Genomic DNA, 16,489 nt, shown 5'->3' with positions numbered 1-16,489 from the left:
CACCTCTGCCAAATCGCTTTGGCTGGCTCACAGGTGACCTCCATATTTCTCCAGCCACAGTCAGTTTACAGTGAATGCTTAGCATTCATGCCGATTGCTGTCTTCCCGAATAGTTTTAGTTTGTCTCTGTTGTCCCCTGACCTCCCGGATAGTTTTAGTTGTCTTTGCTAGGCCTCCTCTGCCTAACCCTGTAAACTGTTTTAGGACTTTTCTTGGCTCAGTTCACTGTGGGTAATTTCATCCAGTGTTAGGATAGTAAAGGCCATCTGTGGCCTAAGAAGAGGATGGTCTACTGGGTAAAGTGCTGCTGGCCAGACAAGAGGGCCTGAGTATGGATCCCCACAGCCACATACAATCAGAGCCCAGTGTCTCAAACCCCAATGCTAGAGAAGTGAAGACAGACAGGAGGATCTCAGATAACCTAGCCAAAAGGTAAGCTCTGGGTTAGTGAGATCCTGTCTCAGAGACTATAAAGTGAACAGTGACTGAGGAAAATACCTGATGTTGACCTCTGGCCTCTACATTTAAAAAGTCTTTGGAAATAATGTTAGACTTACTGAGCAGTTGCAAGGATCTTGCTGAGGGCTCCCACAGCCCTCATTTTTGTTTTTCCTAATTGGGTTGGAGAAATCAGTTGGTATTGTTTGCCTTGCAAGCATGAAGGCATGAGATCAGTTCCAAGAAGCCATGCTTTTGCTGATGAGCAACCACAGCTCCTGTGAGTTCATGAGTTCAGCAGCTGTGTGGTGTCTAGAAAACAGCATTACATCACTGTTCTCCATCCTCTGGGTCTACTTTCTCTCTGCCTGCTGTTAGACAGTGTTGCCTGAGCCTTGGGTGGGATGGGGGATTTATATAGATGTTCTGCTTAGGGCCATACACTCAACGGTCACTTAATCTTATTACTTCAATCAATTATGAATCTTTGTTTTAACCACCACCCACTACAAAAATAAGCTGTGCTGACCAAGGTTGAAAGCCACACTAATCTATGGATATAATTAAACGCAAATATTTAGAAGGCAATTTGGCAATATGCCCATTTAACAAACTAATGGTAAGTAGGTTCTCCTCCGGGTCTGTGATACATCAGCTATGGGCTTCTGACTGTGTTTACAGTAGCGGTCATGGAATTCTTCGGTGGAGCAGCCCTCGAATTGAATCCAAAAGAGGTTGGTTACCCCCAAACACTCATACTACTGTAGCACTAGTGGGCATACCTTATGTATAGGGTCAGTATTTTAGCATGCAGGGTCTGCCACTGGGTAAAACTAGCACCTCTGGACTATGCAAGCTAGCCAGCAGAAACACAAAGATCCCAGGTCAGTGCCAGATTGAGTTCTTAAAACCCTGCAACCTGAGTGGGTGGTATCTTGAGTGTGTGGTGTGTTCAGCAATGGGCTCTTACCTTCTAGTTCTGCTGAATAACTGTCTTAGTTAGGGTTTCTTTTTTTTTTTAAGATTTATTTATTATGTATACAGAAGAGGGTGCCAGACCTCATCACAGATGGTTGTGAGCCACTATGTGGTTGCTGGGAATTGAACTCAGGACCTCTGGAAGAGCAGTCAGTGCTCCTATCCGGCCTACAATCTTTCTTTCTTTCTTTCTTTCTTTCTTTCTTTCTTTCTTTCTTTCTTTCTTTCTTTCTTTCTTTCTTTCTTTCTTTCTTTCTTTCTTTCTTTTCTCTCTCTCTCTCTCTCTCTCTCTCTCTCTCTCTCTCTCTCTCTCTCTCTTTCTTTTTGTTTTCAGAGCTGAGGATCGAACCCAGGGCCTTGCACTTCCTAGGCAAGCGTTCTACCACTGAGCTAAATCCCCAACCCCCCACAGCAACTCTTATAAAGCAAAACATATAACTGGGGCTGGCTTACAGTTTCAGAGGTTTAGTCCATTATCGTCATGGCCAGAAGCATGGCAGCATGCAGACAGACATGGTGCTGGAGAAGGAACTGAGGGTCCTATGTCTTGATCTACAGGTAGCAGGAAGTGAACTGTGACACTGGGCTTAGCTTGGGCATAGAAGACCTCAAAGCCCACCCCTACTGTGTCATACATCCTCCAACAAGGCCATACCTCCTAGTAGTACCACTCCCTTTGGGGTCATTTTCTTTCAAACCACCACACCCCACTCCCTGGCCCCCAAAGGCTTGTTGCTATATCATAATACAAAAATGCGTTCAGTCCAACTTCAAAAGTCTTTAACTTGTTCCAAAGTTCAAAGTTTCTTCTGAGACTCATGGCAATTTCTTAACTGTAATCCCTCTATAAAGTCAAAATCAAAAAGCAGACCACATACTTCCAATATACAAATGGGACAGGATATACATTATTATTCCAAAACAAAGGAAAGGGAAAATAGTGAGGACCAAAGCAAGACCAAAAACCAGCTGGGCAAACTCCAAATTGAATCTCCATGTCTGATATCAAAAATGCCTTTAGATCTCCAACTCCATTCAGCTTTGTTGACTGAAAGACACTTTCTCTTGGGCTGGTTCCACTTCCTGTTAGTAGCTCTCCTCAGCAGGTATCCCATAGCTCTGACATCTCCAACATCTTGGGGTTTCTAAGGCAATCCAGGCTTCAACTTCACAGCTCCACATAATGACTTTGCATAACACCCCTGACATCGCCTCGGTGGCTTTCCTTAGCCTTAGAGGGAGATTCTATATCCCCTTTCTTCTATCCTTGACTCTACAGCCAGAACCACATGCCTGAAGCTGCCAAGTTCTGCTGCTTGCTGGGGCTGGAACATGGCCTCCTTGTACAATTACATCTTCACCAGCTTTCTGTTGCCCATGGTTTCCTTCACTGCCTAAGCTTGGTTGTCCTGAAACAATCTGTAAACCAGGCTGGCCTCAAACTCAAGAGGTCCACCTCCCTCTGCTTCTGGATTGCTGGGATTAAAGGCATGCACCACCACACCTGGCTCCCAGCTCTTTAATTCCTTTTCACAAGTTAGAAACTTAGCTGGATGAGATCTTGCTCTGAGGTCACCACTCCCTTTATTCCATTTCTTAATCTGTTTATCACCTTGAACACAGGACTTCTTTCCATTCCAGTTCTGGGTGTTCTTTTCTTCTCAAATTGTACATTTTGTATTTTTCCTTGCTCAGATTGCTTCTCATCATTATAAAATTTCATTAGCATTAACATTAGAAACCACACAAAAGAGTCTATACTAGACTGTTTTTGAGATTTCCTCTGCCAACAGAATTAATCCAAAACTCATCACTTTAGTCTCAGGCAGACTCTTCAGAGAAGGGCAAAAAGTATCCGCATTCTTTCCTAAAATATCAAGAACACTCTCTGAGCAACATACTAAAATTCTCTGAAACCTTGAGTCAGGACCCCACAGTTCATCAGCTCATACTCAGAACCACTGTCTTCCATGCTCCTACTGGAATGGCCCATTAAGCAGCACTTAAAACATTCAGTTGCTTTTCTAATCCACACTCCTAATGTCCATATTCCTTCAAACAAAAGTATGGGCCAGCCTATCACAGCAATGCCCCAATCCCTGGTACCAACTTCTGTCTTAATTAGGTTTCTATTGCAGTGAAGAGACACCATGACCATGGCAACTCTTATAAAGAGAAACATTGAATTGGCATGGCTTACAGTTTCAGAGGTCTAGTCCATTATCATCATGGTGCAACATAGTAGCATGCAGATAGCCATGGTGCTGGAGAAGGAGCTGAGCATTCTACAGCTTGATCTGCAGGTAACCGGAAGTGAACTGTGACACTGGGTGGCTTGAGCATAGGAGACCTCCAGCCTGCCCCCACAGTGACACACATCCTCGAACAAGGCAACGCCTGATTGTAGTGCCACTCCCTTTGGGAGCCGTTTTCTTTCAGACCACTACAATGACCAAGAGCAATAGCAAAAGTCTGCATTGTTTGGGGGTCTCTGGCACCTCCCTGAGTAATAACTCCATAGGAGGATATCCCACACCAAGCACCGAGACTTCTATTTAATAACCCCTGTCGTCTTCAAGTTTCTCTGCCATAGTCCTAAAATGACTGTGTGTACCCTGAATCTGGACATTCTCCAGTCGCTTCACCCTTTTTCTCCCCTCACTTCATCTTATATAGTATGATTATAGATCTACTATCTGCGTTCAGTAGATTGACAGTTCCCTTAAAGGAAAATATTTGCTCATCATGAGAATATAAACTTTGTACATATTATTTGAATCAATGAATGCCATGTGAAATATACTCAAACTTTTGTTCTTTATTTCAAGGAATTGACGGGCTGGGAACAGGCAGCTTTCCAAATGCCTGATACAAACATGCCATTAGGAAAACAAAGCCTTAGGAAAAAAAGAGCTTGAAGTTAAGAAAGCTCTGAAGTCAACCCAGACGGAGGTCTATAGCAAGAGAAATAAATTCTTACAACTTTGTTTCTCTAGCATAAGGAATTTTAAAGTAGCAAAATACAAGGTGTATATAATTGAGGAATGAGAATCATAGTTGAGTGATGATGCTTCTGGGCCTGGCATTGTTCTAGAGGTACAGCATACATATTTACTTCAAAACATTCGGTTCTGAGAGTGTTCTAAGATACTTTGGTTGGTAAAGAAATTAAAGTGCAGAATACATGTGTCATCCATCCAAAGACAGCTTAGAGAGTTGAATTTGGGTAGTCTGAGAGACCAGACAGTTTGTGTACGAGCCAGCCTGGGTGGGGCCTGAGTGAAACGGAGAAAGAACTGGAGTAGAAGTGCTGCTCTAGAACGTTGGCTGTAGAAAGACTGCGTGATAAAATAGATGCATCCATGTTGCATGTGGCAAGTTACAAACAAGTGCAAGATGGAGGAGAGAGCCCCGTCATAAACGCGCCGGCACACCAGCCTGGCAGCCTGAGTTCTGGTCCTAGAACCCTCCCAAAAAGCCACAAACGCTGGCATTGATTTGTAATCTGAGCACTTCCACTATGAGATGGGAGGTGGAGACAGGAGAATCCCAGCACAGCAGCAGGAACAAGGGATTCTCTCGCCCTGTCTCTCCCCTTTCCCCCTCCTTCCTCATGCTAAAACACACACACACACACACACACACACACACACACACACACACACACACACACACACACAACCACTGAGAAGCCAAGCTTGGTGGTGTATTCCTGTCATCCCTGTACTTGGGAGGATGAGGCAGGAAGCAGCAGTTAAGTATCTGAGATATGGTCCCAGCTTTTAAAAAATTTAACCAAGCCATGTATATTTGTATACATAAAATGTCCCCACCCTGGAACTTGCCCAGTGGACTAGGCTACACAGCCAGGGAGCCACTGGATTTGTCAGTTCCTGAAGATGGTAAATGTTACCATTTAATTTGGTCATCTACACCCTATATACCAATAACCAAGAGAATAGAAGACACATTTATACATAAAAAGCCTATTAATGAACTGTCATAGTAGCCTTAGAAGTCCTAGCCAGGAGTGATGTCTCGGGCCATAGTCCCAGAACTTTTTTCTTCCCCAGCACTAAGCTTTTAATGTACTATTTCCAGTAATTCTGAAACGAGCCTTTGAGATCTCATCAGGGTATTTCTTATGCCTATGTAGTATTTCCATTTAATTACCTATCAAAATTAGTAACTCATAACTGAGTCTTGTGGCTTGGGCTTGTAATCTGATCTATTTGGGAGGCTTAGACAGGAGGATTGCAAGTTCATGGCCTGCTGAGCAAAATCCTGTCTCAAAAAGTAAAATGAGTACTGGGATTATAGCCTAACGGTAGAGTACTTTCCCTAGCATGCGTAAGGCTCGAGGTTCAGTCCTCAGGAATCGGGGAATTCAGTGGCTTCTTGTTACGTACATTTTTTGTATGTGTACTATCCTAGATTCTAAAATTAGAACAGTGACCTGACAGTTGCTACCATAATGGCACATTCTCGCAGAAGACAGCTAATGGACCAGTAGACAGATAGGCAGTGATTTTTTTTGTTTGTTTTTTTTTTGTTTTTTTTTTTGTTTTTGTTTTTTGTTTTTTTTTTTTTTTTTGGTTTTTCGAGACAGGGTTTCTCTGTGTAGCTTTGTGCCTTTCCTGGAACTCACTTGGTAGCCCAGGCTGGCCTCGAACTCACAGAGATCCGCCTGGCTCTGCCTCCCAAGTGCTGGGATTAAAGGTGTGCGCCACCACCGCCCGGCGATAGGCAGTGATTTTAAGTTGGAGCTTTGCAGACAAGGTAATGTCTGTGAGTGACTGCAGGGTGAGAGGTGGAACTGGAAGAGACAGTTTAGTTGAGATGAGGAGTGAGCCACAGAAAAGAGTATTGCAGGCAAAGTAACAGTTAGTTCAGAGGCCTCAGAGATTGAGAGGAAAGTGAAGGACAGGATGAAAACTGGTGGGAAGTGCTTACTCAAAGAGGACAATGGTGTAGAAGAGTTCTGAAGGAGCTAATGCAGGGGAGAGTCTGCTTCAGGGGAGCTTGTAGTCAATTCCCTCCCTGAATTCGTTGACAGTATTTGCAGATCTTATGAGCTTTAACCTGTAGATTCTTCAGTGGGTATGTTTAGGAGAAAACACAGTATCTTGTTCATATCTATGAGGCAGTTCCTGCATAGATTCAGAAAATGAAGGAGCTAGAGAGGGCTCAGCGGTTAAGAGTGAGTACCAGTCTTGCAGAGGATGTGAGCTTGATCTAAGCACCCAGATCAGGTGAGTCACAATTGCCTGTATCTGGTCCCAGGGAATCCAACACTTCTAGCCTCAGAGGGCACCTACACTTACATGCACATATCTGTTCGCAGATGTACATACACATAATTTTAAGTAAATTCAAAACAGTATAATAAAAGGAAACTACTGTTATATAATAGTCACTTCCACATTCTGATTTCTTGTTTTTCCCAATGCTTTTATTTGTATCAATATCTTTGATCTATGCCAGATTATATTTAGAAGTTTATTGTGTTTCTTGGGTCTATTAATCTATTAAAGGTTCTAGTAATCTATTAAAGGTTCCGTAACCATGCCTTTTTTAACACTTGTGTTCTGAAATAGTATGTTTGTTTCACAGAACAGTTTAGATTAACCTGATTGTTTCTTCATTGTTCAATCCAGGTTATACATTATTGATAAGAACTATATGTTTATAATTCTTCAGACCAGAGAACACGATGTCAGTTTTGTCTCATTACTGGTGTTTGATTACTTGATTATAATAGTTAAAAGTAATATATATCAAGTTTTTTTTTAAAAATACATTTGGCATTCTTTTTTAAGATTCTATGTGTATGAGTGTGCATGTATGTGCACCACGTGCATGCCTGGTGCCTGAAGAATCAGAAGAGTGTCAGAGCCCCTAGAACTGGAGTTACTGATGGTCATGAGCCACCATGGGCATGCTGGGAATTGAACCCAGATCCTCTGCAAGAGCAACAAGTGTTCTAACCACTGAGCCATCTCCCCAGCTTGTATCTATCAAGTTTTATGTCCTCAAGTTACCTGTGTTTGTAATAAATTTGCCATGTGCATTGTATTCTCTCTCCCTAAAAATATAACCTAGGGCCAGCCAGATCATGCAGTAAGGGCACATGCTGCCAAGCCCGACAGCCTGAGTTCAGTCCCCAGGATCCAAGTGGGGGAAGGAGGGAACTGACTACCACACAAGTTCTTCTCTGACCTCCACACCTGCTCCGTGGCACTCACAATAAATCAATTAAAGATTAATTTTAAAAGATAAAAAATTTTAATATAACCTAATGGTAAAAATAAGGTATCATTTGTGATGGTGACAAAATCGTGATTGACTAAGTATCATTCTAAACTGGTAAGTTGATATTCTACAGTAAGAACTTTTACAACTTTCGCATGACTTCATGGACTCCTTTATTCAACCTATTGGTTGGTCCCAGCAGTTACCATGGCAGACTGTTCCAGGTTTAGCTTGGGGGAACCCGGTCAGACTGCACCTGTGCCACACTTAACCTGTCCCCTAGATTTTTTTAGTGCTTTCTTACCAGAGCTTCTGCACTTAGCTGTGACATCAGCCATTCTCTAAGACACCACGGTCTGGCCAGTAGGTCTGTCTGTCATTACTGCTGTGGACAGCACTGCGTCTGCACTCAGTCAGCAGGCCACAAACTCCTGCTGATAAATCTAAAGCCAGTCCTTGGGGTTCCTGGTTTCCCGGATTTTTCTTCCTGGTCCCTTCTTTCTTGGTGAGAATCTAGCTCCCAGCAGTCTCGGGACTTCCATCTTTTCCACTCGGACCGCATATGTTAACTTCAGAATTGCTGCACTGCATACCACTTTGCACCTCACAGCCCCATCGGTTTCCAGCCAGGACTCCTTTTGTGGGCTGAGATAAGCAAGCACTGTTTCACATACACTTCCATTCAGGTCTGGGTATTTTCTGACTGTGAGTCTAGTATTGGTTTGATAGTAAAAGCATTTTAATTCGTCTGTATCAAGGGTGTCCATCTTGCTGGCTTCTCTGCCCACCCGCTGTGGGCAGAGACTTGCCTTGCAGCATACACTAAGATAGTGCAGGAATCAGCTTCATTGGATTCTACATGTGAGCAGCAGAGTCTGGCCCCTTACAGACCTAACGGCATCATCAGTTGTTGAGGTTTTGCTGCTGTGAGCATTAAGAAGGGATGTTTTAATTTTCCCTGCAGTTTTATTGAGCTGCACTGGGTGTACAGTGAAGTACAGTTAGTTTGCCTGGAGGTGGAGCTCAGTTCCGAGTTCTTCCACCCCAGACAGTGACCTGGGAACTTGGACATTAAATCAGCTGTGAAGCTAACACCACAATGAAGAGTCAGTGTGGATGTCTTCAACGCAGTTAACGATTAAGTCTCCTTCATGAACTACTTGTGTTTTTCCCCTAAACTGTCTCTTCTTGTTTACAGTCTTCCCCCTTTTAAAAACCAGCCTGATAGTCTTTTTCTTCTGTTTTTAAGTGGTTTTTTTCTGTATATGTTATAATTTACAAATATATTTTCAGTTCATTATTTTATTTTGTTTTTTTAATACAAAATTTTTGTTTTCATATCAAGAAGCTGATCTATCCTTTTCTTTAATAATTTCTGCTCATTTAGTTGTTTTTCTTATTGTTGTTTAATTGTGGAGGGACATGCAGCTCTGACTGGCTCAGTTCCCAGTTCTCCTGTCTCCACTTCTCAAGCACTAGGATCACAGGTGTGCACCGTCGGGCCTGCTTGTTAACCTTTCCTGCCCTTCTTCTCCAGTCTCTTGACAGTCTCTCTGTGTATGTGACCCAAGCTGGCCTCTCACTGTGCGATCATCCAGCCTTGGCCTCCCGAGGAGTGGGATTGCAGGTGGATGTCACCAGTCTTCCATTGACTTTGCTTTTGTGGAGTTCATGGTGTTGAGTCAATGAGCCATCCACAGAGACTGGAACTGCAGCGGGGAGGTGGCTCAGTGTCTGTGACTTCAGCCCTCGGAACTCAGGGAAGCTGAGCATGTTGGTGTGAATCTGTGACCCTGGCATTGGGGTGGGTGGGTATGGCTTTGTGAGGGGCTGGGTTGGGGGAAGTGGTGGATCCTTCCTACAGCTCACCAGCTAGCCAGCCTCACCAAATTGGGGAGGTCCTGGTTTAGTGAGAGACCCTGTCTTAATAAACTAAGTGGAAGGGGATAAACATTAACCTCCAGCCTCTACACAAACGTGCATTCACATGTATGCCCACACACATAGTGAAATTAGACCGTTCTTTTAAATAATACCAAAAAATGAGTTGCAATTGAATAACAGACCTAAGTTTAACATAGCTAGAAAATAGGTATAATACTTGTGACCATGGGCTGAGCAAAGGTCTTTAGACACAGCATTCAAAAGAGTCTATGACACAACCTAAGTCAGAAGCTCATTTTCTAGTAAAAGGGGGATCTGTAGGGTCCAGGCCCCCGTTTTGGGTAACTGTTGCCTTGCTTGCTGACCTTGACCTTGATATCCTCCCTATGCTAATTCCCTGCCTGGTTCCACCCTCCTGAATGCTTAAGGGAAGTTCCTTGTCTGTGTATCCTGCATAATAGGCCTTAACAGTTTAGATGCAAGACTGTAAAACTTTGGTATCGAACTTCTGCCCTCCGGGGTTCTCCCATTGTGCTATAAGCCTGTATTTAAGACCTCCTCCCTCCTTCAATAAACAGTATTTGGTAAAAAATAAAAATAAATATACATATATCAAATAAAATATATAAATCTAAGAATAAAAAAGAGCGTGTGATAAAAGATGGGTAAGTGGAAGAGTCGATCCACTCAGCTCTTTGTGGGCACCATGAGCAGTGGGAAGGCCAGGCACCAGGGATCTGGCCTGTAAGCCCAGCACTTGGCAGGCTGAGGCAGAAAGATCAGTGGGTGTGAGGCCAGTCTGGCCTGTAGAGTGCTGACTTGTCTCAACAACAGAGACAAAACAGTTGAGGGAGAAGCAAAGAAAGAGAAAGTTCTGTGGGATGACAGTTTCTCCCTAAGTTACCCCTACCATTAGACTGGATTTTAAATTGGTTTGTATTGTTTTTGAGATGGAGATCTCACTTTGTAGCCCTGGCTACAGTTTCAGATTCACAGTATAGACAAGGCTGGTCTCGAACTCACAGAGATCTATCTGCCCACTTCTGCCTCCTGAGTGCTGGGACTAAAGGTGTGGGCCACCGTACCCAGCTAGGTTTACAGTTGTGTAGTCTAGAAAGTCAGTGGTCCCTTATTTACTATTTACCTGCTTCACTCTTTCAAAAAATGTATATCGTTCTCCCCTCTTGTTCCTTATGGGTGTTGTGGTTTTGTATGTACTTTAAAATATTTTTGTCACCAGGTGGTGGTGGCGCATGCCTTTAATCCCAGCCCTCGGGAGGCAGAGGCAGGAGGATCTCTGTGAGTTCAAGGCCAGCCTGGTCTACAGAGTGAGTTCCAGGACAGGCTCTAAAGCTACACAGAGAAACACTGTCTCGGAAAAGAAAAGAAAAGAAAAAAGAAAGAAAAAAAAAAAGAAAGAAAAGAAAATTGTCATGTGTTCATGCTAAAGACGTAGGAGATGAACTTCCACTAATTTTTATATCCTTTTGTTCAAAATATTTATATCCATTTCATTTTTAAAGATTTGTGTTGGAAATATCAAAAATGTATGTTAGGGTATATGAGCCCCAATAGGCTAACGTTCCAGCTTCAACAAATGTCAATCATCTACCCTTTGTTTCATTTCCCACCACCAGCTCTTTTTTCTTTTTGTTTTCTTTTTAAAATGATCCTCATGGGTGATATTGATTCACACTAAGGTCAGGGGAGTTAACAGTTGGGTCAGTAGGAAAAGGCATGAGGTGGACTGATGGTACTTTGCATCTCTAGATCGTTGCCGTGTGTAGAAATAGAATGGACCTGAAATTCTTTCCCGCTGGTGGTTTCCAAGTGGCTTAGACATGAAATTCTGTGAATTAAATCCGCCTGCCAAGTCGAAATCAAAGCTCATAGGAGTTACCACGGGGAGACCACAGTGCCGTCCACCTTTCCTTGCCGCTCCTTTGGTTGTCCTAGAAGACAATTTGGAAAGCAGGGTGGGGCCTCTGGAGAGACGGCCCAGTGGTTCAGAGAATCCAGTTTTGGTTCCTAGCACTACACATGGAAGCCCTGTCTGTAACTCCAGTTCCAGGGGATCCGACCCCCTGTTTTGTCCTCCATGAACACCAGACATACACATGGTACATATACATACATGTAAGCAAACACTTATAAAACAAAAATAAATAAGTCTTTTATTAAAGAATGCCCAGATAGAGCTGGGGAGATAGTTCAGTGTGAGTAAAGTACTTGCCCCACAAGCGTGAGAACCCGAGTTCAGAATGCACATAAAGCTGGACACAGTAGCGTGTATTCTGTGATCCCAGCACTCCGATGGCGGATGGGAGGCTCAAACAGGAGACTCGCACTGGACACCAATGAGCCAGCTAGCCTGGCCTTTACAGTAGCAGACAACCGGGGACCCTGTCACAACAAGGTGGAAAGTGAAGGCTGGCACCCAAGGTCACCTGCCCTCCGGTGAGAATCGTACACCTATGCATGCAGTTTGGAACATGGCTGCACAAACTCAAACATGCGTATGCACACACCAGTGGTTTTAAGCCAAGATGGTACGCTTGTCCAGTTTGCTGAAAAAAACTATTTTTTCTCCCATTGATTTGTCTTGGCAAAAATGAGCTATGAATAAAAGGAATTCTGGAGTTTCCCAAGCTTTCTGCAGCTGTGGCAGAACTCTTGGAATAACTTAAAAGGCAAGATGTGCTTTATTCATGAGTTCATTGTTCTGGGGAGAGCAGAGCAGTTCGCGTCCTCCCCACCAGGAGCAGTAAGGGTCCGGACAAGATCCTCCCTTCAGGACTGTCCCCAAGTGACCTGCTCACTCAGGCCAGGCTCCCTCTTCAATGGTCTGTGCACATTTTCAGTCCATCTCCTAAGTGCTTTGGTTCAAGCACATTAAAAATCCAGATTAATCTTGGCACTGCCCTTGCACGGATACTACGCTGTCTTGATCACTGTTGCGCTGTAGTAAGTTTTCAGGTGTGATAAACTCAAAGCCTAAAAGTGGCACTCAGTGGAGGTGGTAATTGTCTATTCTTGGGTCGTTTGCTTTCTGCTGCTTCTCTGCATAGCTGGACCCCTTCAAGTAGTCTGACTGGGTCCTTCTTTGTTGCTTACTACATCGTTTGGCTGTCCTTGAAGTCTTGTTTTCAAACCTAGTTTACCTGGTAGTAGTTTGAGCCTCTCAGAGCTCATTTCTGTGATTTCTTAGGTGGCTCTGTCACACACAGTGCTTCTGTGGCGTCTGTGGGTCAGTGCTTTCCACTACAAAGACAGTGTGCTCCTGAATACTCAGTGCTCTGTGAATTATGCTTTCACTGTGTCAGTAGAAACAGTGTCGAGTACCATGACTTCCCTCTCATGCCTTCAAGTAGTTCTTTCCCAGGCCTTGAGGGTGGTTTTCTAGCAAAAGCCACCTTTATTAGCACTCATGCCCCTGCTTACCTCCAGGACTCTGTCCTGTTTGCTCCAATGGCACTCGGCCTTTGATCTTGTGTCAGCTACTTTTTCCTTTTTGTGACAGAAGCAAATTAAGGGGAAAGAATTTATTTGGGTATCCAGTTCAGAGGAATGCGGTCCATCCTCTGGCGAAAGCATGATGGCAGGAGTCGCTTGGGCAATGGTGGCTGACCAAGGAACAGAGGTGACTGCCAGTGCTGAGATGGCTTTCTCCTTCCGTTTTCATGTGATGTTTTTTCATCTGTGCACATTTGTGTGGGAGTGGTCAAGGACAGCTTCAGTGCTAGTCCTCAATTCCCATCCTGTTGGGTTGTCTCCTGTTCATCACTGCACGAGGCCAGCTAGCCACTGAGATGCTCCTGTGTCTGGTTTGTGGTTCCTTGTAGGAGCACTGGGATTTTCACCTATTGCATCTGTCCTCATGTGGGTTCTGGGGCTCCAGACTCATGTCCTTCGCCTGCAAGGGATGTGCTTTACCTGCTAAACGATCTTTCCAACCCCCCTTTTTCCTCTTTCTTCATTCTGGGAGCCCGCCCATGGTCTGGTGCTGCTCACACTCCAGGTGTTGCTCTTCTGGTAAACTGGTAAACTGGCCTGCAGACACCCTCAAGGACACAAACAAGGGTGTCCTCGCTAGTAACCCGGGTGTTGCTCACAGATCTCTAGTTCCTTTAGTCTCCCCAGACTCATCTTATCTCATCCTGTTACCTGAGATGGCCCCGTTCTGCCAACTGGCCCTGCCTCTGCACTGTGACCCGAACGTGCTCTCAGGGTGCGCTCAGGGTCCTCAAGACGTTCACCTCTTGTTTCTTGACTTGGAATCATTCTCTTTTGTTACCCCTTGTTGTTGTTGTTGTTGTTGTTATTGTTGTTGTCTATTGTCTTGAGAATAGTTTACCCTCTTCAGGTTATCTGAGGTTGGAAGCTAATCCATTCCCTTTTGCTCCATCTTGACTGGAAAAAGTATATCCAAAGGTTTTTGAAAAGTGAATAAAGAGTTCAATAAAACTTGTCGATTAATTTTTTCCAACCTTGTTTTTGTTTGTATTTTAATTTATTTTACTGATAAACTTCCTAGTTTAAGTAAACTTTCTGTTACTTTTACAGCTTGCCCCTGAATGTTGATTTGCTAAATAGCCCAGACTTACTAGAAACAACCGCTGGTGATGTAACAAGGACATCAGATACTTGGGAAACATCTGCAGCACTAGATGACATTAATGTGGCCACCAGGCCAAATGAATTGGAGGAGCCCAAAGTTGAATGTGAGTGTAAGTACCTGTTGTGTAGTTTATCAGTGACTTTTAAAACACTTCTATTTCTCGTGTATTTATTTGGTGGGTGTACCACGTTGTGCATGTGGAGATTGGAGGCTGCTTTGAGGGCTGCTTCTCTTCTTCCACCATGTGAGTACCAGGACCACACTCAGGTCCGCATCCTCAGGTTTCGAATCCAGCACCCTTACCTGATGAGCTAACTCCAATCCCCACACCTTTTGATTACATCTCCTTTTTATTTACTTTTCATCCTGATGGCAGTTTCCCTCCCTCCCCTCCACCCCACCCCCAATCCATTCACCCTCAGTTTCTATTCCAAAAAGGACCGGTCTCCCGTGGATATCAACAAAACATGGTATATCCAGTTGCAATAAGACTAAGCACCTCCCTGTGTGTTAAGGCTGGGCAAGATGACCCAGTAGGAGGAGTAGGGTCCCAAAAGCCTGTAAATGAGTTGGAGACAGCCTCTGCTCCTGCTGTTAGGAGTCCCACCAGAGGACCAAGCTACACAATTGTCACATATATGCAGAGGCATTAAGTCATTCCCATGCAGTCTCCTTGGTTGTCAGTTCAATCTCTTTGAGCTCCTGTGTGCCCAGATTAGTTGATTCTGTGGGTTTTCTTGTGACGTCCTTGACCCCTCTGGCTCCTACAATCCTTCTTCCCTTTCTTTAGCAGGATTCCCCAAGCTCAGCCTAATGTCTGTCTGTGGGTCTGCGTCTATTTCCATCAGTTGCTGGCTGAAGCTGCTCTGGTGACACTTAGGCTAAGGCACCAATCTCTGAGCACAGCAGAATATCATTAGGCATCATTACATTGACTTTTTCCCCTCCGGTTGTATTTGGTTCTATCGTAGGTCTCTGGGCCATCCAGCCTCTGGGTCATGGTGCTCCAGGCAGTGTCAGGGGTGGGCCAACTCTCATGGCATGGGTCTGAGGCTGAACTAGTTAGTTGGCCACTCCCACAATCTCTGTGCCACCCTTACCCAGCAGATCCCATAGGCAGAGGGAGACTGTAGGTTGAAGGTTGTGTAGCTGGGTTGGTGTCCCAATCCCTCCACTGGAAGTCTTGTCTGGTCACTGGAGATGGCCAGGCAACTCTTATTGCTAGGAGTCTTAGCTGGGGTCATCCTTGTAGATTCTTGGGAGTTTCCCTTGCATGGGTTTCTATCTCACCCCGAAATGCCCCCCCTTTCCAGTCATCTTTTTCAGTACTCTCCCCACCCACACCTGATCCCTCTTTTCTATTTCCCCTTCCCAGGGAGATCTGGGCATCCCTCCTTGAGTCCTCCTTGTTACCTAGACTCTCTTGGTCTGTGGACTGTAGTCTGGTTATCCTTTACAGCTAATATCCACTTATGAGTGAGTACATACCATGTTTGTCTTTCTGGGTCTGGGTTACCTCACTCAGGATGATTTTTTTTTCTAGTTCTGTTTATTTGCCTGCAAATTTCATGATGTGATTTTTTTTAACATCTGAGTCTACTACATTGTATAAATGTACCACATTTCCTTTATCCATTCTTTAGTTGAGGGACATCTAAGTTGTTTCCAGCTTCTGGCTATTATGACAATTAATAAATGGGACCTCGTGAAACTCAAAAGCTTCTGTAATGCAAAGGACATCATCAATAGGACAAAATGGCAGCCTACAGAATGGGAAAAGATCTTTACCAACTCCACATTTGACAGAGGGCTGATATCCAAAATATATAAAGAACTCAAGAAACTAGGCATCAAAATACCAAATAACCCAATTAAAAATGGAGTACAGATCTAAACAGAATCCTCAACAAAAGAATCTCAAATGGCTGAGAAACACTTAAAGAAATGTTCAGCATCCTTAGCAATCAGGAAAATGCAAATCAAAACGACTCTGAGATTCCATCTTATACCTGTCAGAAAAGCTAAGATCAAAACCACAAGTGACAGCTCATGCTGGAGAGGATATGGAGCAAGGGGAACATTCCTCCAATATTGCTGGGGGCGCAGACTTGTAAAGCCACTTTGGAAATCAATATGGTAGTTTCTTAGAAAAGTGGGACTCGATCTGCCCCAAGACCCAGCTATACTATTCTTGGGCATATACCCAAAGGATGTGCCATCATACCACAAGGACACTTGCTCAGCTATATGCATAGCAGCCTTATTCATAATAGCCAGATCCTGGAAACAGCTTACATCTCCTTTTAAAGCAAGATATTT

The 16,489-nt window shown here is 44.0% G+C and overlaps 1 protein-coding gene across 9 annotated transcripts in view; it reads left to right on the top strand.

The window, feature by feature from the left end:
* Epb41l5 (erythrocyte membrane protein band 4.1 like 5) overlaps positions 1 to 16,489 on the top strand; it is a 127,636-nt gene that overhangs the window by 63,691 nt on the left and 47,456 nt on the right. For 7 of the 9 annotated variants that reach the window (XR_013043194.1, XM_042257987.2, XM_042257989.2 and 4 more), the window contains one exon: positions 14,116 to 14,279. Coding sequence is in view for 7 of the 9 variants with exons in the window: in XM_042257987.2 (XP_042113921.1) it covers positions 14,116 to 14,279 (164 nt within the window). In the remaining 2 variants the exon portion in view is untranslated. The remainder of the gene's footprint in view (positions 1 to 14,115; positions 14,280 to 16,489) is intronic. The other 2 variants (XR_013043195.1, XM_042257991.2) reach the window with 1 other exon arrangement.

The sequence above is a fragment of the Peromyscus maniculatus genome, chromosome 11 (assembly GCF_049852395.1).
Source record: "Peromyscus maniculatus bairdii isolate BWxNUB_F1_BW_parent chromosome 11, HU_Pman_BW_mat_3.1, whole genome shotgun sequence".
Lineage (NCBI taxonomy): Eukaryota > Metazoa > Chordata > Mammalia > Rodentia > Cricetidae > Peromyscus > Peromyscus maniculatus.
This window is presented reverse-complemented; position numbering and strand designations above follow the sequence as displayed.